Here is a 25,954-nt window from a genome sequence, read left to right on the forward strand (position 1 = left end):
AATCCCAGTCCTTTCCGGCCATCTTAGTGTTTTTGTCAAATTCTGTTTTTATGTTATTCCTCTCAGAGTAGTCATGAACTAATCTTCTAAAATCTTTCAGAATCATACCATAATAACATTTGTCCAAAGATCTGCTGTGTTCGGTGAGTTATAGTTCCTGTTCATCATTAAAAGTTCTTCCGAATCTTCCCAGTTTGTTTACCCCAAAACCATGAAGAAAGTGGGGGTGGGAGTATTAATTTGAAGCTTATCCCTACATAGACAAAAGTTTCCAAAACAAAAAATATAGAGATAAAAGTATACTTGCAAGGGCCTCATACCTCTGTAAGGTGATTTCTGAGGGCAGCTTCACTTATTCTAAGCTCCCTCGCTATTTGTCGTTTAGACTTGCCGTTTTTCAAGCCCTCTTTTTTCAGCTTCCAGCATTTCTGGAGTGCATGGTTTCTGTTCGCTTTTCCTTTTGTAGACGCTACAATATAAAAAAGGATTCTTAGAGGACTACTATCGATGTATAATATCCACCTCAATGTTCATAAATATTTCTAGATCTATGGAAAAGCTGATAGTTATAACGCATGGGGTAAGATTACACACTGCGCAGTTTTGCCCCACCTGCAACGCATAAACTTGCCCCGCACTACGACACACCAGCTTTTGACTGCACATGGAAACGCTTTGTAGGAATATAGATGTGTTAATACACTGCAAGACTGACAATGCATCGTAGTACACAATGGAATAAAGTTAAAATTGATAATCACATTATTGCCGGAGTTATAGCTTACTTCCAGAACATGAAATGTTATATGAAAATTACGTAAAACAGCTCTTACAGCATTGCGAAGCTGTTAACACCAGGACAACAGCCAAACTACGGCAATAAAAGGTCAGCCATAGAGGCTATTTTGTTCTCTGCAGAGTAGCTAACTGCTGCAGTACTAAAACTGAGATACAAGCCTTGTGCAATCTTACCCGTCACGCAACCTTACCCCACTCTACTCTACAGCGAGTGAGCATGAGCATGTCTGTATTTTGTATGTGCACTGTGCTCTAAGGGTTGAACAACGCTTATACCTCACTAATGCAGCGAATACCATGGCCACAGACAGGGAGAAGATCTAAGATGTTCTCGTCACATTTAATTTAAAAATTTTTGTTTAAAGTTATTAGCTTACTGTAGTTTCCTCATTTCGAGCTTACCTGTATCCATATTTACTTTCATGCATCACTTTGTGCGTAACATAGCACCTCAAAAGTTAATGTACACACTTTGTTCCCAGCTACTCGCCATTGTCGATTTTGCAAGACATGCAACACATGACAATGGGGAAATGCGCATGATAGCTGAAGGCAAGCATGTAGCACAGTCACTTGATACATTGACACACAAATAATGTAAAAGTACCACTTGGTGTGTTTCATCATACTTGTTAGACTTCATGAGCTACCTATACATTCCGGGAACTATTGAGTATGATCTCATGATACAGGACCATAGACACACATAGACAGCTCAGCTGGTGTGTATTTATGTTTTATATTAAGTCTTAGCAACATTTTCAGTCTTATGTGACCAAAGGCTTCCTTCAGTGTTTTATCTTCAATAATATATTTTTGGATATGGGGCCACATATAATGTTGTTCATAAAAACAGTGTTTCGACCACTGTTGCAAATGGCCCTTATCAGGTTGACATATTTACAACTGGGCCAAACTCTGTTTGGATGGCAGGAGGTGGTGTCTGACAAGCTTTATTGATGAATGGCCATCGGTAAATGGTGACCAAGAAACAGTTGGACCACCCTATTGCTGAGTATGCTGCCCAACATGATTTTATTCGTTTCTGTGACTGCTTCACAGCCTGCGCCATCTGGATCCTTTGCAGGAACACCAGCTATTCTTTACTGCATAGGTGGGAACCCTCCGTGCAGTATATCCTGCGTTCCCATAACCCTTTTGGCCTCAACCTTTGTTATTCATTGTCCTTACTCATCTAGCCCCTTCCTTGTCATATCCAGCACTATGCAGCCCTCACCCCATCAACACACCCAGTCTTTTTACTTCTCACCTTTTCCGCTATCCACCAGTCCTCCCTCGCCCTCTGTCTAACCTGCTGTACCCTATCTCCACCTCATTCCTGCACACTCTAACTAGCAGCACTTTACTGTCCCCCACCCCTATCCCATTATCCCTCCCCCTCCATGCCCCAGCCTCCTCCTTACCCCCACCCAGTTGCCTCTCTCATCATGCACACTGCTTGCAGTGTGGCTTCGCTGGCAGGGAGTGTGGTCATGCGTGTGTGAGTTGCATATGCGTTTGTGTGTGTGTGTGTGTGTGTGTGTGTGTGTGTGTGTGTGTGTGTGATTATTGATAGTAGTTTGTATTTTATTGATTGTTTTGCTCTTGGAGTGCTTGGTGGCAGTTGAGACAATGTAGTGAGCTATGTGCCCTATATTTACTACCATACCTGATGATGGGAACACCACACAGATGCTGTTATCCCCTAGGCCTGCTGCTGTTGGCAGTTCATATAACAAAAAATAAAGTGCAGAGTTGTTACTGATGAACTGACCTTATGAGCAAGATGAAATTGCAGTATATAATATCTGAATGTGGCACTTACCAGTTGTAGATATGTCATCCTAGTGAAAACCACTTGCAACAGTGGCTGAAATGTTAGTTTTATGAACAACATGATGGCCTGTTCACATTCTGGGAAACATTTTATTCAAGTTTTTAGTCTCGTTTCTGTATCTGTAGATGACTCAATGCCTAACCTATACAGTGAATTATTACCTTTACTTTTTCCATTTTTCATATTCCACCTGGGACTTTCCTTTACCCTATTTGTAGTTACAAATGCATTTCAAAAAAATAATAAAGTTTTTTTAGTGTGCAAGGGCGGAATTGAAGACAAAATACACAGTGATGGGTTCTATGACAGAGTCTTTCATTCTTAATCTAGAAGTTGGCATTGCTGGATGCTAACACAGTGGTCCTGGGTTCACTTCCAGGGAACCACCTCAGATATTTCTGTGAGGGAATGGTACAGAATGGGACCTTGTGAGGCCAAATGAGAAGGCACTTGAATAAATGAACAGCAAAGTTGATACACAAGTCACTGGAGAGGTGCCAGATAGAAAGACTTGCACCAGGCTGGTAGCCAGACAATAGTTGTTTTTTTCTGTATAATGTTTCACATCTTTGCCGTTTTGTACTACTAACACACATTTTCTCAGGGCCATTATCATACTTTTTGTTCCTTGTCAAACTTCATCCATAGGAAACTAGTTTTGAAAACGCCCTTCCCTGTGCCCAACAAGCAGATTTATTTACGTTCAGCTTAGTTGTTGATACTTATTTTATTTCCTCATTCAGAAACCTTCTTAAGGTAAAAATCCTGCAGTAATGAGAATTCAGTTTGCGTGTGATGCATAAAAAAATGACAAATATTTTTTAGGAAAAAAGTAACTTTCCCTCCAATCAGATGACTATTTATATTACATAATTATTAGATAGTAATAAGACTTTTTCTGCTTCTCTTATATTTGAACGTCACACAACTTCATCAATAAACTGAGCCATTGTGCACAAATGTCCAAAAACTGATACAGAAATGCACGAATTTTAAAAATTCAGGCAAATGATAAAAAGCTGAAAACTCTTACCAGCACACCATTAAGGAAATGTAACAAATTGCTGTCTAGTAGCTGTTTCACAAACAGTGTTTACAGAGACAAAATTTTTGAAAAGTATTAATGATTTATTTAGCTTCATATATGAAACACTTCGGGGACAAGATAAGTAGATTGTCTGAAGTATCTCCCTTCCCTGAGCATGGTCCTCCCTCAGAAAACTTGATGTACCTACCATAGTATCACATTTCTTACAATGCAATTTCCACTGTTGCTTTGTTTGTATTTGAATCTTGAATGCATGTTCTACATATTGAATGTCAGTCCCTTGAACCCACTCTTATTTTTGTATTGCTAAAATATCCATAGTAATTGTGGAATTATGAACCAGTGAGAAAAATGATAATCTCTGAAAATCATTGAAATAGGTTACATTATTTTCAGTAACATGTTTCATTAGTGGCTGGAAATTTCTTTCTTCTTTTTGGTTTCTGTTCCCCTATTTTCTGCACTCATTCTCTGGAATGGTTGAAGTAGAATACCCCATACCTAAAGTGCTTAAAAGCTTTTATTTGATGTGGGTTTTTATTTAAGATCACAAAAAAAATTGTTTACTTAGTATGCAGCTCCTATTGTTTAACCTTATGTGTCATACAACCGGGCCATAATAATGAAAAAATAAGAAAATAAGCCAGAAGAGCACAGTAGGTAGGAGAACTATAAATCTCTTGACAAATGAACAACATATCCAAAATGCAAACTCACAATGTGCTCTGTATTTGTTGTTTTGTCTGAATGTGCATGACATATTTTCTTGATAATGCTTTAAATGTTTGATTACACTAATCAATTTAACACCCATTGTTATATGCAGGAAATGGCTATTACCTGTTCTCTGAGGAAGAGACAAAGAGGACTCAGAGTATGCAATGCAGTGTGTCTGGGAAAGATAACAGCACAATTGTTGCCAAGGACATTGAAGTTGATGAAGAAACTCCTGTGCAAGTTATTATAGTTTCTCTTTGGTATTGGTGGTAAGTCAAAATGTCCCACTTATGTGGCCCCTTTTACATATTTTTCTTCTGGTACTAGACTGGTTTCATTCAGCAGCTGACTCCTTACCCTCTCCCTTAAAACCCACATCCTTTCGTCTTTCCCTCTCCTTCCCTCTTTCCTGATGAAGCAACCGTCCGTTGCGAAAGCTTGAATTTTGTGTGTATGTTTGTGTTTGTTTGTGTGTCTATCGACCTACCAGTGCTTTTGTTTGGTAAGTCACATCACCTTTGTTTTTAGATATATTTTTCATATATATAAACAAAGATGATGTGACTTACCAAACAAAAGTGCTGGCAGGTCGATAGAAACATAAACATACACACAAAATTCAAGCTTTCACAACCCACGGTTGTTTTGTCAGGAAAGAGGGAAGGAGAGGGAAAGACGAAAGGATGTGGGTTTTAAGGTAGAGGGTAAGGAGTCATTCCAATCCTGGGAGCGGAAAGACTTACCTTAGGGGGAAAAAAGGACAGGTATATGCTCGCGCCCCCCCCCCCCCCCCCCCCACACACACACACACACACACACACATATCCATCCGCACATACACAGACACAAGCAGACATTTGTAAAGGCAAATAGTTTGGGCAGAGATGTCAGTCGAGGCGGAAGTACAGAGGCAAAGATGTTGTTGAAAGACAGGTGAGGTATGAGCGACGGCAAATTGAAATTAGCGGAGATTGAGGCCTGGCGGGTAACAAGAAGAGAGGATATACTGAAGGGCAAGTTCCCATCTCCGGAGTTCTGACAGGTTGGTGTTAGTGGGAAGTATCCAGATAACCCGGACGGTGTAACACTGTGCCAAGATGTGCTGGCCGTGCACCGAGGCATGTTTAGCCACAGGGTGATCCTCATTACCAACAAACACTGTCTGCCTGTGTCCATTCATGTGAATGGACAGTTTGTTGCTGGTCATTCCCACATAGAAAGCTTCACAGTGTAGGCAGGTCAGTTGGTAAATCACGTGGGTGCTTTCACAGGTGGCTCTGCCTTTGATAGTGTACACCTGCCGGGTTACAGGACTGGAGTAGGTGGTGGTGGTGGGAGGGTGCATGGGACAGGTTTTACACTGGGGGCAGTTACAATGGTAGGAGCCAGAGGGCAGCTAAGGTGGTTTGGGGATTTCATAGGAATGAACTAACAGGTTACGAAGGTTAGGTGGATGGCGGAAAGACACTCTTGGTGGAGTGGGGAGGATTTCATGAAGGATGGATCTCATTTCAGGGCAGGATTTGAGGAAGTCGTATCCCTGCTGGAGAGCCACATTCAGAGTCTGGTCCAGTCCCGGAAAGTATCCTGTCACAAGTGGGGCACTTTTGTGGTTCTTCTGTGGGAGGTTCTGGGTTTGAGGGGATGAGGAAGTGGCTCTGGTTATTTGCTTCTGTACCAGGTCGGGAGGGTAGTTACGGGATGCGAAAGCTGTTGTCAGTTTGTTGGTGTAATGGTTCAGGGATTCCAGACTAGAGCAGATTCGTTTGCCACGAAGACCTAGGCTGTAGGGAAGGGACCGGTTGATGTGGAATGGGTGGCAGCTGTCATAATGGAGGTACTGTTGCTTGTTGGTGGGTTTGATGTGGACGGACGTGTGAAACTGGCCATTGGACTGGTGGAGGTCAACGTCAAGGAAAGTGGCATGGGATTTGGAGTAGGACCAGGTGAATCTGATGGAACCAAAGGAGTTGAGGTTGGAGAGGAAATTTTGGAGTTGTTCTTCACTGTGAGTCCAGATCATGAAAATGTCATCAATAAATATGTACCAAACTTTGGGTTGGCGGGCCTGGGTAACCAAGGAGGCTTCCTCCATGCGACCCATGAATAGGTTGGCGTACGAGGGGGCCATCCTGGTACCCATGGCTGTTCCCTTTAATTGTTAGTATGTCTGGCCTTCGAAAGTGAAGAAGTTGTGGGTCAGGATGCAGCTGGCTAAGGTAATGAGGAAAGAGGTTTTAGGTAGGGTGGGTAGGGTGGCAGGTGATTGGCATGAAAGGAAGTGCTCCATCGCAGCAAGGCCCTGGACGTGCGGAATATTTGTGTATAAAGAAGTGGCATCAATGGTTACAAGGATGGTTTCCGGGGGTAACAGACTGGGTAAGGATTCCAGGTGTTCGAGAAAGTGGTTGGTGTCTTTGATGAAGGATGGGAGACTGCATGTAATGGGTTGAAGGTGTTGGTCTCAGACTGGGTAAGGATTCCAGGCGTTCGAGAAAGTGGTTGGTGTCTTTGATGAAGGATGGGAGACTGCATGTAAAGGGTTGAAGGTGTTGATCTACATACCCACTGAGTCACACCTCTTGCCTCTATCCAAACATAGTATATTTCATGATTATAAGTGCAATAGCATTCTCAGAGAAAGTAATGCTCAATGTGGCTCCTTAACAGTACCACAACACACATGACAGTGGTTAATTTTACTTTTATATATTGATTCCCACTCAATGAACACTAGTCGACAATACTGCATTTATTGACCAGCTCTGCTCTGGTCAAATGACTGCCAGCTCTGTTTGATTTGGTCAAACAACTACCTGCTTTTTTGTTCGGGTCAGCCTCCAACTCATTTAATGCCTCTTTCAGTATTACTAGAGGTGACCAGAATGACTATAATATCCAGAAACAATAAATGGGAAAGAAAGTTGCTACTCACCATATGGCAGAAATGCTGAGTCGCAGATAGGGACTTTGACTTAAGGTTCAGCTTCAGCTTCTATAAGCTCACCTCACCAAAGAATTGCTACATTGCAAGAGTTGCTTGTATGTTTCTTCTTTCCAACCTTACATAAAAATCATTGCTATTTTCTCCATGGGTGTGAACACCTAGGTGTCTCCATTTTACTTTGCATCACACATACTCTTAAAACACCCCTATTCATTTTTACTGTTACCTCCTTAAGTTGTTTAAGCATCCCTATTGTCATAAATAACTTCCCTCTGCTGTGATATCTATATTGCTATTCCATTATTCCGAACTATGATGCAGTGTTCCTTTGGACAAGCATGCATGTCTGAAGGAATTGCATTGTAATTTGGAATAACACAGGCACTGCAATATTGTATTTATCCACTGGCACCGGACAAGTGACTTTAAAGTAAAATGTCTCTTCTGTATGGGAATGTATATAACAGATCTATGAGTAAAGGTTTTAGACACATTGTTGACAACATAATGGAAGTCTGGGTCTGCCCTTGAGTCGTGCTAGGATAGCCAGATGGTAAGGTGACCACTTGTGATAGTGGGAAGCCCAGATTCGAGTCCCAATCTGTTACAAATTTTAATTGCTGTCATTCCATTGTACTGCTGATGGTTTTTCATATTCACAACTGTGAATACATTTCTTGTACTGTTTTGATGCGTTTCCACCATTCTGATCTAACACGATTTTTTTAAGTGCCATGTTTGCCTTGCTAGTTATGCTGCTCAGCAAACTGTTGTTGCCAGTTGCTTGTATTATTAATTGCTTGCAATATTTTTCATTTATATTGTATTTGAATCTACATGGTTTTTTCCCAACTCAATGTTGTCCCCTCTTGCTAGTATCCCTACTGTGTTGCATTCAGAATACTCTCACTTTCGAAACTGTTGCACCCAATTCACAGATGATCTCCTGTCTCTTAAAGTTACCACATTTGCTAGTACCTAGTTTCAGTTGGTGAGAGAATTTTTTCAGTAAACTGTCTTCGATTGCAGTGAATCCCAGTTAGATACATATAGTGGCTTCTCCTTTATTCTTGATCACTCTGAGTTAGTGAAATTAATAATGTAATAAGTTTATTCTTTAAAAACATTTATGGACTATAAGAAAATACTGTACATTAACTGGATATCAAGAAATTCACACACCGGGGTGTATACGACCCGGGACAACCGGGAGATCCAGGAAAAACCCGGGAATTTTTTCATCCAGGAGAAAACCGGGAAAAAGCCGGGAATTTTTTAGAATTCCGGGAATTTTTCGTTGTGTTAGTTGTCAGTTAAATTTTTGTAATTTTGACTGGTAAGAATCGATACTCTGACAAACGTTATTACTGTATCGTGCTATTGCATAATAATACTGCAACAATAAAACGTGAACGAGAAAAAAACAAAAATAAAACATTAATTGCAAAGGAAATGTGCCATATACAACAAAACCCAGTGCTCATACAAGTGTTTGCCAACAGCATATTGTGTCAAAGGCTTTAGGAAGACTATGCAATGCTTCATAACAACAAATTGCCTCCGATGAGCGTGACGTCACAACTGTACATTAGATTCGTTTTAGCAGTTACGAGCAGGCTCATGCGCATGTGAAGTTGAGTAGCATATGAGTGGTACCTTCTCCGCTTCTGGCTACAGAAATGTGGCTGTTGGCCCTTATCGCAGTATTGCCCCAGTTCGGAATTATCATAGATCCAGGGCTGGTGCGCAGAGCAGTCTGAGTTGTAGTGGGGAAGTGTGTAGTCTCCACGTGACCCGTGTTTACACTTTAGTAAGTTTGCTGTTTCCTTTTCGTTTTCTGCTCTCACATCAAATGAAAACAAAATGGATTTCTGTGGCTGGGAGCTATCAAGTGAATTAAGACATTCACATAATCACGGAAGGCTAATATACGTTATTAGTTTCAGATTTTATTTTATTTCCACTTTTCTGACAGTCATGCATTAATCGCCTTGTAGAAGAATGAAGTTATTTTTGTCGTTTTGCTAAAGAAATTTGGTTTTTATTAATCTTTTACGCTGAGGCAGTCAATGTGTTTGAAACAAAGTGTTTAGTTCCACACTCTCGGCTAATTTCAACAGCTCACTGCATTTCAAGTGCACGTTTTCATCTTCTAGCACGTATAGCATTATGCCATAATATAGAATCAAAAATGAATTAATACAGTACTGGTACTCCAAGAAAATTAACACCCCAGAACCCACACTGAAAAGTTTAATATCAGGTCGAGGCCTACTTCATTGGGAATTTGGACCTACGAATGTGCTCTTTAAGTATGCACTTTAAATGTGCCATTTTAGTAAAATTCACGAAATTCCGATGCTCTTGGAGTATCTTCTTACGTCTTTTTTCTTTTATGACATAATGTAAGGTCTTTTAATGTTTTACACGTACGAACATACGGGCTTCCTGCGTCACAGTAGCTGCCAAAGCGCGGCGGCGCCTGTCATCTGGGGGTCTCTGACGACTACTGTAACAAACCTATTTCTAACAGGTCACGCGAAAATATTGTGAATAGTGGTTTGAAAATCATTACTTTCAAAGTAATTTTCATTTTACACAAGTTGTACTATGTGCGACAATGTACGATGAACTTCTTAAATCACAGAGCATTTGATGAAGAGCCATTTAGAAATATTTTTTGCCCAGACATTCATGTCGTTATCATGAGCGAATTGATGTAGTGCTACAGGAAGCTCTCTCTCTTCTGTGGTAGCTAATTTATTTGTGGAAAACTTTCAGGGCAAGTCACTGGGCTCGGCTAAAAATTTTACTGGCACATTTTTGTGATGTAACTTAAAGTGTAACACGCGCAAAAAGATCAACATTACATGTGAAAGCTTAGCTTCTCTTGCAGCTTATTAACCTTAGAGACCAATATGGTGTGTGAAAGCTTTGCTTTTCTTGTAGCAACACAACGTATATTAATTAAAAACATTACCTTTCCAGTTTGTGTATCCGCGCTACTTAACAGTGATGTTACAATTAGCTGACATCACGTGTCCTGTGGTCTGAATATCCGCTGTCATCGGGTGGCGGGATCACGTGACATGAGCTATGTCTGGCTTACAAACGCTCATCGCAATCTCGATTACATTGGTTGAGAAAGTAACATGCGGTGTTTGGTAGAATTCGAATTTATACTTTCGTAATACAAAAATATGCAGCGTACATGTTGCTGCACATCAAAAATTTTTCCAAAAGGGGTTTTCTTCCCTGAGTTGTAAAAAACATAACCATTCAAAGGATTGATAAATTTTACAGTTCCGAGGGAAAATATATTGTTACTTAATAACACAGAAAAAGTGTGTTTTCATCTGGGAGTAGGTGTACTTTTAACAGGGAAATCCGGGAAAAATCCGGGAATTTTTTTTTCCTTGTCCTCGTATACACCCTGCACACAACAGATTGCATTTATCTTTTAGGCCTCGAATGTCCTCCATGGTTCAGGTCCTAATCTGTTCACCAGCTAAAGATCATCCTTTCTCCCTTCTTTGGCCATCCTTTGATACATACTGTTCATAGTTACTCAGAAATGAACAGTCTGACATTTTCACACATTGTCAGTCCCACTCTCTTTAGTAGCATCTGAAAAAGTGTTAATGCTGCCAATTGCTGTGACATATCCAGCTGACACCTGCTGACTTTACGCGCCTCAGAGAGTTTACCCTGGTAACAGCATCACTGCTATCCAGATGCCTGTGCTGTTCATTATATGAACCTTTTCCTTTGACTTATGTTGGTGTCCGAGTATTCGTTGGAGATGGGAACATCTGTACTTGACTTAGTTCTGACAGATTTGTCAGTGAATGTGGAAGTCCCACATCCAAGTATATGACAAATACACAAATAGACAGGGTTATTCTTAAACAAAACAAATATGAAGGTAGTTTAAAAAGGATATGTATGAATATTGTAATGTCACTTAAAATAATTTCCATACCTAGTTTAAAGACAGAAAATTTATTTCAGGTAGTAATGTGTGATATTGACCCCTTTCAATTTCAGGAAAGAAGTTACCATAATCAGCATATCGACTGCAGTGTTGCTGAATCTACTAACACAGAGATTTCGGAGCATATTAAAGAAAACGGCGGCATGTGCACAAGTTTCCAACCAGGTAATCTGAGATTCCATGAATCTTGAGTGTGTCTCTCTCTCTCTCTCTCTCTCTCTCTCTCTCTCTCTCTCTCTCTCTCTCTCTCTCTCTCTCGAGTAACGGAGGCAGTATTGGTTTAACGCGAAGTTATGGAGTTAATGTGAATTTTAATTGTACCAAAAGGAAAATTTCCGTTAGTGCTGTTGACAGTAACATGAGAAATTTTAGTTTGGATGTAAAAATAAATAACTAAAACCTTTGAAATGGGTTCTGAGTTAAAGAAATTTATTGGTGAAGGTCAGTAAGTTATGCAGAGAATCCCATCATAACGAACATATTTATAAATATTCGTTGTTGTGGGGGGGGGGAATGCTTTTTTCATGCGCAACGTGGTCCATTGTTGAGATTGCTGCAGCAACTACCATTGTTATCCAAACTAAAAAAGCACACAATTTGACTGCATGTGCAGGACATATGCAAAACCTTTGCAATTCCCAGTAGTTAATACTCTCTAACCTTTGAACTCTGCAGTCTTTTTGTTGTGCCTATCTGTGACTCAGCATTTCCACTATATTGATATCTCATTCAGGAGGATAGCAGTTCAATTGCCATCTGTCCATTCATATTTGAATGTTTTATGGTTTCACTAAATCACTTAATGCAAATGTTGGAATGATTCCTTTGAAAATAACACACTAGACTTCCTTCCTTATACTTCCCAATCTCTCAGCCTTTGCTTTGTCCTGAATGGTCTTATCATCGTCGGCACCTTAAATCCTAATCATATTTGCTTAATTTAGTAAATCCAACAGGTACTCTGTATTCTACCTCATTACTGCAGAGTGACACACAACTCTCTTGTCTATTATTCCACAAAATTGACTGTCCATTGTGCTCCGATACTACACTGCTGGATGACTTTCTCAACATACTATCTACAACAATACTGGCATTACTGTATATCTCGTGGTCTCATGTCATGAAGTCAGAGCTATACCCAAGGATAATGAACACTGCCAATATTTGTAGATGTAAGAATACTAGTGTCCAATGCCTCTTATGTAGTCACTGCAGAAAGTGAGACGTCTAGTTCATAGAAAATGGTGCGTCCTATGTAGCGGTGCCAATTAAATAAATTAGACAACCAGTGATCTCAAAATGTAGATGTCCAGGTAATACGATTCTTCAACTTCCCATGGATGTGCATACCACTTGTTTGAAGTACTGATCAGTCTTGCTTTCCGTATTGGAACTTCTCAAAATATCTTCCACATACGTAAGTCAACTTACTAAATTATATATAAATACAAAGATGAGGTGACTTACCGAACAAAAACGCTGGCAGGTCGATAGACCACAAACAAACACAAACATACACACAAAATTCAAGCTTTCGCAACAAATTGTTGCCTCATCAGGAAAGAGGGAAGGAGAGGGGAAGACGAAAGGAAGTGGGTTTTAAAGGAGAGGGTAAGGAGTCATTCCAATCCCGGGAGCGGAAAGACTTACCTTAGGGGGAAAAAAGGACAGGTATACACTCGCACACACGCACATATCCATCCACACATACAGACACAAGCAGACATATGTCTGCTTGTGTCTGTATGTGTGGATGGATATGTGCGTGTGTGCGAGTGTATACCTGTCCTTTTTTCCCCCTAAGGTAAGTCTTTCCGCTCCCGGGATTGGAATGACTCCTTACCCTCTCCTTTAAAACCCACTTCCTTTCGTCTTCCCCTCTCCTTCCCTCTTTCCTGATGAGGCAACAATTTGTTGCGAAAGCTTGAATTTTGTGTGTATGTTTGTGTTTGTTTGTGGTCTATCGACCTGCCAGCGTTTTTGTTCGGTAAGTCACCTCATCTTTGTATTTATATATAATTTTTCCCACGTGGAATGTTTCCTTCCATTATACAGTCAACTTACTAAGATTGACCCACAGTCTTGATATTGACGCTGCATCTCCAGACAATTTATGAAATATAATTGCTGTTATAAATGCTCTCTATACTGCATGTAAAAATTATTTGATGCTACATACTGTTGTTGCAATCATTTAGCCATTATCTGTATGTATCACAACTTACTATTGTAATTTGTTTGTTTGTTTGGACGAAACAAGCAGGATACTACATTGCTTTCTTAATCCAGAATTGAACAACATCCTCTTAAGACACCTGTTCCCATACCTATATCTCTGTTTTCATTCATTAAAACTTTTATGAAGCTTGATTACAAGTGATTTGGAATCTTGGAAAGCTGTCAGGTTCCTGCATAAAAATTCTATATCTCTGTTTTCATTCATTAAAACTTTTATGAAGCTTGATTACAAGTGATTTGGAATCTTGGAAAGCTGTCAGGTTCCTGCATAAAAATTTCTTCATCCATTGCACCATTCCAAAATGCAGACTTTGTTTACAGTAACGGTCAAAATGGGTCAAATAGTGTCACTGTGTAATGGTGCTAAATGTCTTGCTATAGGTACTACCTTTTTGTAGACTGTAATCTGTAGCCACCTTTGGCACTTAGTAAAGATACTTATTTGAGGTTCAAGTTGAAGATTTTTATAAATCACCCATTTCTTTGATGGCTTTCCTCTGTCGGTAACAGAGTCAAAATTTTGGCCTGTTCAATTTCTGCCAGTATTGCTTCTTTACCATGAGCTGAAGTTTTTGAAGTTTTGCGTGTTAGAGAGAAAGCTCCATTATCTTTTATTCTCTTTTTTGAGTGTTGCTGGACTGTTATCATGTAGACACACAAGAATTATTTTCTTTAGACTCATTTCCATTGTAAGCATTTCACGAATAATAGATACTGTTGTGGTCTTTAGTCCAACATCTGGTTCAGTGCAGCATGCTATGCTACGCTATCCTGTGCAAGTATCTTCATTTACTTATAACTACTTCATTGATTTGAATCTTCTTACTGAATTTGTCTTTTGCACTCGCCTACATGACTTACGACCCATCCTCATCGCTTTAATTCTGCCGGTATCTCATGTCCTACATTCCAAACTTCACAAAAGCTCTGCTGTCAACCTTGCAGAACTAGCACGAGACTTCTGTGAAGTTTGGAAGGTAGGAGATGAGGTACTGGCAGAATTAAAGCTGTGAGGACAGGTTGTGACTTGTGCTTGGACAGCTCTGTTGGTAGAGCACTTTCCTGCAAAAGGCAAAGCTCCTGAGTTCTAGTCTGTCTGACACACAGTTTTAAATCTGCCAGGAAGTTTCATATCAGCGCACATTCCGGTGCAGAGTGAAAATTTCATTCAAGGATTCTAGCTGTTTTCAATTACAACATTAATAAAAATTTTCCTCTGCATATGATATGTAAAAACACGAGGAACAATTATATTGCTTTGATAAAGGAAAAATTTAATTTAAATTTGTGGGAAAATACTGAAGTAACAGCTAATATGTAATTTGCAATAATGTGTAGCACTGTTTAATATTATGTTGCAGTTAAAATTGCTAAATTTAAAGATATTCTGCTGATAGCTTTTGGTGGACAAGCAGGTAAGTTTTCCTTTCTACTCCACAAATGAAACATGGATTTTGATACACATAGGCAAACATGGAACTCCAACCTAATTACCATTTGTTAGTCTGTAAGGAGAAGTATAGAAAAGAAATTAAAGTTCAGAAAGAATAAATAAAACAAACTTCGAGGTTTTTCCATTGAGTTTGTAATTTTGTCAAAGATGGCAAATGATTTTGAAGATCAGTTGAATGGAATGGATTGCATCTTGAGAATGAGGTTATAAGATGAACATCAGCAAAAGTAAAAGGGGGGAAGTGGAATGTAGTTAAATTAAGTTTAATCACCCTAGAGGCCTCTGACACCTTGGCTGGTACAAATGCCTTTTTGGAACCTAAGAAAACAATAAAATAGCAGTAACTTTTTATTTTTGTAAACTTTCATTCAAATAATGCCATGCTTTTGTAATTGCGGTATCTCTTGGAATAAGTTTTCATTTACAGCATATACTTGTAAGAAAAATAATAGTTTTGTATTTCAGGCACAAACAGTATTGGAAAAGCCTTCAGAACAACATGATTCTGGAGTAGATGTGCGGCTGGCACCACGAAGTTACTCGGAGCCGGGTTTGCTGTTGAATGAATCTCATGGTTTTGTCTCACGTTACCTTACAGACTTTGAGCCAATACAGTGTCTAGGAAGAGGTGGCTTTGGAGTGGTTTTTGAAGCTAAGAATAAGATAGATGACTGCCGATATGCTATAAAGCGGATAACACTTCCAGATAAGTAAGTACTTTTCTTGTTTACTGTAGTATTACAATTACATGAAAGTATGTACTATTGAGCGTACATACGTGTTCTGAATGGAATAGCTAATGCACTGACAATATGTGTAGTATGAATTCCATTTCCTCTCAGGCAACAAAGGGCAATAGTAAAAAAGTATTAAAAATCAGGAAGGCAATCATTTAGCTGCAGGTGATTGATTGTGGGATCATAGAAATGCACATAGCACATGAGTTGTTAGCTTTTGAGCTACTGATCTTTGTCTTACATATGTACACATTCTCACCCAAACACTGACTCTCTGAGTTTTTACCGAAGCTGATACTAGTCAGAGCAAGTAGATAAGTGAGCAGGAAATGGAAGGTACGATAGAGGGTCGGACAGTTGTCCTTCAGCGGAAGTGTGAAAATGAGAATTTTAGATTCCAGTCTGAGCTGCTGTTGCTGTAAGATGTAATGTGTAACAGTCTTTTTGTTGTGCCTGTCTGCAACTGAATGGATCATCTTTATGTTGAGTAGCAATCTATCCTTTTTCTAATACTGTTGATATTCCAACCTGAAGTTTCCATTGTCAGAACTGAAAAAGTGACATTCACGAAAGGGGGTGGGAGGACTGAGTATAGGGTTCACACTGAGGAGGAGTGGTGTGGAAAATAGCAGGAGAGGAACAATAAGAATAAAGGAATGGGTACTACTGAGGGTTCAGACCAATGGGTTTGAGAGAATGGAGGATGTGGCAGGTCATTTTTCACCTATTTAATTCAAACCTAGTTGTAGGTAGAAGATCCAGCTGGCGCAAATACTGAAGCAGCTATTGAAGTCCTTGTTTTTTGTGGTGTGCAGTATGTTTGACAACTTGGTGGTCATGTTTTCAATAGCTACAGTTCGATGATGCCCATTCATGTGGACGGAATCTGTTTAGTTGTTATTTCCACTCGAAATGCTACAGAGTTATTTTAACGTTTATAATGTGGCTGCCTAGTGCATGTCCCCTTCTGCTTCGCCCCCCCCCCCCCCCACCACACACACACAAACACACACACGTAAGCACTCTTATATATGTGGAGTGTTTTTCAAGTCATTTCACATAATTTGAGACCATTAAGATGATGTATTATCTTGCTGAAGGAAGAAGTTCTTGTAGCCCACTGCTGGCCAGCAAGTGGACACACATGGTAGGACAGTAGGTTCCGTATCTTTTGCCAGTCACAGACAATGGAATACATATCAGTGGTCCATTTCTTATCCTGTAAACATCTAACACATGAGAACACCTCCCCCTTGCCTCTCGGCATGCGTGATGCCTCGCCATGTGGTCTTCCATGTGTTTTCACTCTTTCATTAGTGTGGACCAGTATGTTCTGGAGATCATCATTTCTGGTGATCTTATTTAATGCTCCCCTGTGTGTCCAGGCCCCGTATTCCTGTATCCTTGTTAAACTCTGTGACTTTATTACACACTGTGGGCAGAGCTCCACGTGTGGATGATACTTATGGATGGCTGCCCAACCATGATTATTGTGGTCATGCTGTACATCATACACATCCTGAATTTCACTGTCTTACTTACATCCAGTAAAAGATCTGATGACATCCCAGATTTGTGGACACACTCTCTCTTTTAACACAGCTGCTTCTCTCATTCAAGTGCTCATCGTGTGCGTGCACGTGTGTGCGTGCTTGCTTGCATGCTGTTATCAGCAATAAATTTCTCACCCTCTCCCTTCACCCCCCCCCCCCCACCACAATTTCTTAATAATTTTTAATCATTGTCGTCAATTACGCAGTTGTCACTTGTCATAATCTCTCTCACTACACTGCAGGTCATTTTCCTGTATTTAGCTTGCACGTAAACATAGTTTGGTAGTGCATTTTTAGCATCAAATTTATAAAGTTAATTCAAGGCTGTTGGTGTTTTCATATTAATCATGGCTCCAATGGCTCGTTACTAAAGAATATTGTTTCTATAACTCAGTTATCTTTCTATTGAAAAGAATTCCCAAATTGAAACTGTAACTGGAATATAAAAACAAAATCTCATAGTACTAGCTTGCTGAATCAGAAGTTCCTTACATGACAATAGAGAAACAGTGTTTGAAGGAAACAGTCATTCAGTAATTAGATCGTAGGATATAAGCTGATTTGTTCCATTGATGTAGGTTGGTGACTTGGAATGTTGGAGGGTCAAAGATAGAGTTGGCAGATAGGAGGAAGTGTAGACACTGTGAATAAACATGTAGGTGGAAGAAGGATGTAAGTACAACAAATAAGAATAAATAAGCGCACACTAGAACAGGAAAACAAAAATATGGAAACAAAATCTAACAAGAAAAACAGTGAAATGTGTTTTGATCCATGCTTGTAGCTCAGTGGCCATTATGATGACAGAGAAAACCAATGATTGTTTAGTATGAAATGTGTCATGACGAGTCATGAAAAGACACCCCTTTTTTTTAAAAACTTTTTCAAGGTATTCAGACTTGATCTCACTTCCTAGTCACCAAGACTTTTGATATTGCCTTTCTAGAGAGTAATAAAGAACAATAAAGATGACAAATTTAAGTATCAGCAGAATATAGGCCAATTTTCAATGCACCTCCAACTTGCCATTGTTTCTTAAGGGCTTATATGCTCACATTTGTAGGTGGGTTAGAGCATGGTCTTGTAATGAAAATGGGAAAAGTGTTTGCAGGAGACACCTCTCCCTTTTTTTTAATACAAAAGTGGGCTAAAAATGGTCAACTTTGCCGTCAGTTTATGAAATATTGTAAAGTAGTAGGAGAATGAAATTTTATATTCTGAGCCCTTGTATTGGTAAGTTATTATGTGCAAAGTTTCACATTTATCCTGCAGTTACTTCATGAGATATAAGTAGCTAAAATTCACATTTACTTCGAGCCCCCCCCCCCCCCTCCCCAAATTGCTTCAGATTATTCACATGCACATCGCTAAGGAAGCCTTTTTTAAATTATTTCACAAAGAGAGCGCAAAAATATTTGTACAGTATTAACGGAGGCATTGTGTCTCGAAGTTGTCAAAAACTCACAGGTACACTGTGGATAGCTATGTTACGGGATCAGATGACTATATCTCTAGAAGTAGTGAATTAGCGATCTTGAAACTTTACAAATGTTCATTGGGAACATGTGCAGTTGTTCATTCAAATTTCCATCAAAATCCTTGATGGTTATATGGATACATATAGACCACTTGGCGTGGAACAACATAAGTGTACCTCAGGAAAAATGAAAAAATGTTACTGTTCAGTGTTATACAGTAATAGATCTACCATAATTTCTCAAAAAACATGGGAAAGGCTATGGGGGAATCATCCTGCAGCATGATGATGCATTGATGCACATAGCTAGCCTTACCATTCAGTTATCTGAGTTGACAGACTTATCATAGCTAACAATCAGAGCTGGACCCATCGATTTTTTCTGGCCCTATAAAAAATTTACATGTATATTTGGAAGAAGATTCACCAGATATAAAGCAGCTCACTAGCATATAACAAAGTAAACTCAAAGCACTTGAAGAATCAATAAACTTTTTCGAAACTGATTTCCAATGATGTAGAAGAGCATTGAGTTTCGTGGGAAATACTGTAAGAAATATGTTTCATGTTTACCATTTTACACAGGCTCTATGTTAGATGATGTAGGTTTTAGCATTGATATGGCTAGTGAAGACCCAGGCTGGCCCCCTCATTCTCAGTCACACTGCCAACCTCTCTCTCACTCCATACAGAAGGAATAACTGTGTTTGAGTCCTTGGTCTTGAGGGATCAAATTGGTTCTGGTTGCAAGTTGTTTTTTCCTTCACCATCTTCCTTTAACATGTATCACAATTTTCAATTTCAGTTTTAATTAATGTAGACTTTTTATGATTTTTATGTGTATTGAATTTTTCTCGAATGAATTTTTGTTCACATGTGGAGAAATTGTACCAGTTTATCTATCGCTAAAATATCAGATCCAATAGGCTGTACCACGTAAAGTCCAACAGCACTGTCCAGTCTACAAAATTCAGTTTGTGTAACCAGTTATATTCGTTTTACTGTTCTGATATGTATTATGTGACTAGAGAAACTGAAGTAGTTATCCTTTTACAGCCACGAGTCACGGGAACGTGTGATGCGCGAAGTGAAGCACTTGCAAAACTTGACCACCACCACATTGTTCGATATTTTAATGCCTGGGTTGAGTGTCCCCCACCAGGCTGGCAGCAGCAACATGACAGTGTATTTGTTAAACCGTATGTACCTTCTTTTTTATGGAGTTAGATCTTTTATATTTTTTTCAAATCCAACATAATTGAAAATAAGATCTCAGATCGCTGGGAGTGATTGAGCTCCTTATTAAAGCTGTATTATACTGTGTCTAAAATGCGTGTGTGTGTGTGTGTGTGTGTGTGTGTGTGTGTGTGTGAGAGAGAGAGAGAGAGAGAGAGAGAGAGAGAGAGAGAGAGAGTGTGTGTGTGTGTGTGTTTTTAGAAGCAACATAATTTAAACTAGCAAATACTGAAATAAGTCTACACCATAGAGCTATGGCTTTTGGCTAGGAGCACCAGTGCTTCATAACACACAAAGCAAAAGTTGCTATCTTGATCGCATTTAGTATCTCCACGTTTCATTCTGTTAAACAGTGATGGAAGTAAGAGAGCACTCCACCTTTAAGACAGATCATCAATTTGTTAGACTACAAAACATGAAGATTATCACAAAATGAATTGTGTAATAACTGACAGAGAAAGGAAAGAGGAGGAAAAAAATGAAGGTGCTTTTCTGATCCACTGTGTATGAGGTGATGTAGAAGAGTTGCTAGGGCCCTTGTCTACCTCTTTCCTATAGTAATTTTTGTAGAATTGCTGTGACACCCAAGTTAAGTGGATAAACATTGATCTTGAAGGGCACATTTAGATACTGTTTCCTTGTTACTTGATACTTTATTTACAGCGTGAAATGTGCATTTGTAGCATCATTATTGGAAACTATATGGAGCTGAGCAGAAGTCTTGTTCTAGCGCCATTGTCTATGTTTGTTTTAATTCAACATGCAAATGGCTTATAATATTCACAAAAGGATCAGCCGATGCCAGATCTAACAGTCTGGTAACTGCACCTACTGCAATCCAGCATATTTATTTAAACACATGTTCGCAACTGCATGGATGCATGGAGTGAAGGAGGCGAAGGAGAAGCCAAGTAGAAAAGTGACAGTAGGAGGTACTCCCGTAATTTTAAGATAAGTGCAAAAAACTGCATTTGTCAAGAGAGCTGCAATTAACTGAAATAATAGGGAACAGTATAGGAAGGGTAATCTAATATGAAACTAAAGAAAAAAGGAAATATCTTCCACTTTTGCTCACTAGACAGAAATGATAGTACTCTGTGGTAATGTTATTTCCATTTGACATTTCCAGGGAAGGACAGTGATGTGTATGCATTTTATTATATTTCCAGGACTGTAAAAGAGCAGTTTAAGAAAGAATGCATTATTTTAAAACAGTATTTTGGCCATTACAGTTATTGAGATGATAAAAAGATGGCGCCGAGTGACCATTTTTCGTGTAGTGATGTCCCAGTTTCTTTAAAAAGTGATAGTGAGATTTGTAAAATTTGCGTGAAGATGGTCAAAAGAGGTATCCTGTGTGCCGACTGCAAGTACTGGTACCACGATAAATGTGTCAAAGTAAATTTGAAATATATAAAAGACAAACATGACTGGACATGCCGACAGTGCTTCGTAAGTGCCGCGGAAAACGAAATAATGAACACGCTAAAGACAAAAGAAAAAATAATAAGCGTGTTAACAGATGATTTAGTATCAATCAATGCAAAATATCAAGAACTTCTGAGAAAATATCAAGAGCTGGAAACTAAATAATAAAGCAGTGGATCGGAATTATCGCCTAACTCAAGACAACACCGCTGTTAATGGTCATTCCGCGCAGAAAATGTGACGTATGCCGAAAAAAACAAAAAAGCAAGAACTACATGTAAGTACAAACCCAGTTGTACCATTATCAAACAAATTCTCAGCACTTGTAGCGGATTGTGGTAACACAATAGACATAAACAAACCAGAAAGTAATCACAAAACTCCAGCCAAAGAACCAAAAAAGAACTTGCCAAACTTAAGATGCACCAAAGGCATCCTTCTGTATGCCGACAGTCATGGGAAAGATCTGTCCAAACGTTTTCGCGAAAGTATGCCTTCAAAGCATTCAGTTTTCGCAAAAATCAAGCCTGGTGCAATGTTAAATGCAGTGGTGGAGAATATTACAACAGAAACAAGTCAATTGGGCAAAGACGCTCACGTTCTGATTATTGGCGGCGGCAATGACGTGTACAAGAATGAAAGCAAGACAGCTCTGCGAGGCTTTCCTAACATATTACCAAAACTATTTCAAATGAACATTGTAATCACAAACATGCCAGTGTGACATGATTTACCACTGTGGTCGTGTATAAACAAAGAGATTCGATACTACAATTCCGAGCTAAAGAAACTGTGTGATAAATTTAGCCATGTACATTTGATAGACTTAAGTAAGATGAGTCGTGATGAGCATACAAAACACGGATTCCACTTAAACAGGAAAGGGAAGGCCAAGCTAGTTTCTCACATAAGCAAACTGTGCGAGAAAGGCAGTGTGGAGAAAGCTCCAATTGCTCTGGGCTACAAGAAGACTTTTTTGGACTAAAGGACCATAATAATAGTTTTCAGGGATGTATTTCAGATATGACTGAGTCCCGTGTGCGCAAAGAAAAGCCAGGCTGTGAAGTAAGTGCTCAGTCATTGCAGGTCAGTTCCAAAAAACCAGAGTATGCAAAATGTCGTAAAAAGTGTAACTCAAACAATTTTGATTCATGCAAGATGGTAAAGAAACAAGAAGGGATAATACCCTTAAAGTTAATGCACTTAAATGTGCAATATCTCAGAAACAAACTAGACATTCTACAAATATTCATAGAGGAACACTTGCCACATGTACTGGTAATAACGGAACATGGGCTAAAATACAGTGAAATAATATACTATGGATTAGAAGGTTACGTACTAGCAAATAGTTGTTGTAGGCAAAACCATAAAGGTAAGGTGGTGGTGTGGCAATTTATGTTAATAAGGATGTAGAAGCTAAAAAAAAATTCCTTTCTTGAACACCACACCAAAGAAGGATCAATTGAAATGACAGGTATTGTACTCCATACCAAAGCATAAAATGATTGGAGTATATAGGCCACCAAATGCTGATGTAATGCTGTTTATGGATAAACTTAGTAGTGTTGCTGGTCAGGCTGGTTCTAATGACCTTACCATATTAGGTGACTTTAATATAGATGCAAACTCAAATAGTATAGTAAACTTCGAAACTCAGTGATGTACTGACCTCATACAATCTTGTAAATATAGTGAACTCTGACACCAGAGTGACAGACACATGTTCCACTAGAATAGATTATGCTATAATCAACAAAGATGTTATAGATAAGGTAAATTACAGTAACTTAGATTTTTTTTATTCTGACCACTTCTGTCAGGTGATAGAATACAAAAATTCAGTTGTGCCTAAAGTAACAAAAATTGTGCTACAGAAACGAATGCTGAATACCTCAAATATTAATGCTCTTAAAGACAAACTAGCGAATGAGAAATGGGATTCTGTGTACCGGGTAAAAGGGTCGGATGAGAAATGGAATGAATCCCACTCAACCCTATTGCATCATTATGAACATAGTTGTCCAGAAGGTAGTTAAACACTGTCAAAATGGAAGTAATCCTAGACTAAAACTCCCAACAAATCTGATTAGGCTCAAGCAGCAAGTACATGATCTAAACCAGCTTTATAAAGCTACTACTATGCAGGTTTTCAAGGAAAAATACAATAGGGTCAAGCAAACTTTTAAAACTGAAATTGTTAATCTGAGGAAGCAGATTAACAGCAAAACAATAGAACAGTCTGACAACATAAGCAAAGCATCTTGGAAGCTGATTGACAAATACCGAAAAGGTCCCAACAAGATGAACATGGAACCACTCAGCATAAGACATGGTGGTAACATTATAAAAAAACCCAGATACTTCCAGAATGCGATTTTCACTCTGCAGTGGAGTGTGCGCTGATATGAAACTTCCTGGCAGATTAAAACTGTGTGCCCGACCGAGACTCGAACTCGGGACCTTTGCCTTTCGCGGGCAAGTCCTCTACCACCTGAGCTACCAAAGCACAACTCACAACCGGTCCTCACAGCTTTACTTCTGCCAGTATCTCGTCTCCTACCTTCCAAACTTTACAGAAGCTCTCCTGCGAACCTTGCAGAACTAGCACTCCTGAAAGAGAGCTTCTGTAAAGTTTGGAAGGTAGGAGACGAGATACTGGCAGAAGTAAAGCTGTGAGGACCAGGCGTGAGTCGTGCTTCGGTAACTCAGATGGTAGAGCACTTGCCCGCGAAAGGCAAAGGTCCCGAGTTCGAGTCTCGGTCGGGCACACAGTTTTAATCTGCCAGGAAGTTTCAACCCAGATACTATGTGTAATATTTTAAATAACTACTACATTTCTGGTGAATAATCAACGCATATTACAGAATCACAGGTAGAGATCCAATGCCATCTCACAGAGTGTACTGAATTTGAATTTGTGGAAGTGAATGAGCAGGAGGTTCGCAGGGCAATATACATGCTGAAGAAAAAATTTTCATCTGGATGGGATGGCGTTTCCAGTGCTATTACTAAAGCGTGCTTAAAAGAAATCTCTAAATCTCTTACTCACCTGATTAATTGCAGCATTAGAGAAAACATGTATCCAACGGTTCTAAAAATGAGTGTAGTGAAACCAGTGTATAAAAAGGGAAGTAAGAAGTAAGTCTCCAACTATAGACCAATATCCTTAATTCCCACTTTTAGTAAGATATTCGAAAGCATTATCGTTTCTCAGCTAAGTGCCTTTTTCACAAAACATAAACTGCTTATAGATTCGCAGCATGGCTTCACAAAAGAGCTAAGTACAACCACAGCAGTTACACAGTTCATTCATGAAGTTTACTGTCTGTTGGACCAGAAGATGAAGAGTGCAGGTATATTTTTGGACCTGACAAGAGCATTTGATATGATAAACCATAGGATACTCCTTAAAAAGCTAAAATCTTACAGTATTGGGGATCAAGCCATGAATCTTCTAACCATATACCTGTTGAATCGTAAGCAAAGCACTAAATTGTCATACAAACTAGATAATAAAATCATGAACTCCCAGTCCACCAGTGAACCTGTATTACAGGGTGTACCACAGGGCTCAATCCTTGGACCATTTCTCTTCCTTTCTCTATCTTATATATATATATATATATATATATATATATATATAGAGAGAGAGAGAGAGAGAGAGAGAGAGAGAGAGAGAGAGAGAGAGAGAGAGAGAGGGGGGGGGGGGGGGGGGGGGGGGGGGAACATTCCACGTGGGAAAATATATCTAAAAACAAAGATGATGTGACTTACCAAATGAAAGCGCTGGCAGGTCGATAGACACACAAACATGCACTCAAAATTCTAGCTTTCGCAACCAATGGTTGCTTCGTCAGGAAAGAGGGAAGGAGAGGGAAAGACGAAAGGATGTGGGTTTTAAGGGAGAGGGTAAGGAGTCATTCCAATCCCGGAAGCGGAAAGACTTACCTTAGGGGGAAAAAAGGACAGGTATACACTCGCACACATAAACATATCCATCCGCACATACACAGACACAAGCAGACATTTGTAAAGGCAAAGAGTTTGGCCCAAGCTCCGCCCATTCCCGATGTCCAGGCGGAGCTTCAAGGATTCCTCAGAACCTTAGGCCCCCTGCAAAACCTTTCACCTGACTCCATCAACCTCCTGACCCCACCGACACCCCGCACCCCTACCTTCTACCTTCTTCCTAAAATTCACAAACCCAATCATCCCGGCCGCCCCATTGTAGCTGGTTACCAAGCCCCCACAGAACGTATCTCTGCCTACGTAGATCAACACCTTCAACCCATTACATGCAGTCTCCCATCCTTCATCAAAGACACAACCACTTTCTCGAACGCCTGGAATCCTTACCCAATCTGTTACCCCCGGAAACCATCCTTGTAACCATCGATGCCACTTCCTTATACACAAATATTCCGCACGTCCAGGGCCTCGCTGCAATGGAGCATTTCCTTTCACGCCGATCACCTGCCACCCTAC

At 39.6% G+C, this 25,954-nt stretch overlaps 1 protein-coding gene across 1 annotated transcript in view; it reads left to right on the forward strand.

The window, feature by feature from the left end:
• Positions 1 to 25,954, forward strand: part of LOC124795670 (eukaryotic translation initiation factor 2-alpha kinase-like) — a 204,640-nt gene that overhangs the window by 98,396 nt on the left and 80,290 nt on the right. Inside the window, 5 exon segments of the mRNA XM_047259743.1 lie at positions 4,510 to 4,669; positions 11,395 to 11,506; positions 15,501 to 15,745; positions 19,859 to 19,893; positions 19,896 to 20,001. Of these exon segments, the coding sequence (XP_047115699.1) occupies positions 4,510 to 4,669; positions 11,395 to 11,506; positions 15,501 to 15,745; positions 19,859 to 19,893; positions 19,896 to 20,001 (658 nt within the window).

The sequence above is a fragment of the Schistocerca piceifrons genome, chromosome 4 (assembly GCF_021461385.2).
Source record: "Schistocerca piceifrons isolate TAMUIC-IGC-003096 chromosome 4, iqSchPice1.1, whole genome shotgun sequence".
Taxonomy (NCBI): Eukaryota; Metazoa; Arthropoda; class Insecta; order Orthoptera; family Acrididae; genus Schistocerca; species Schistocerca piceifrons.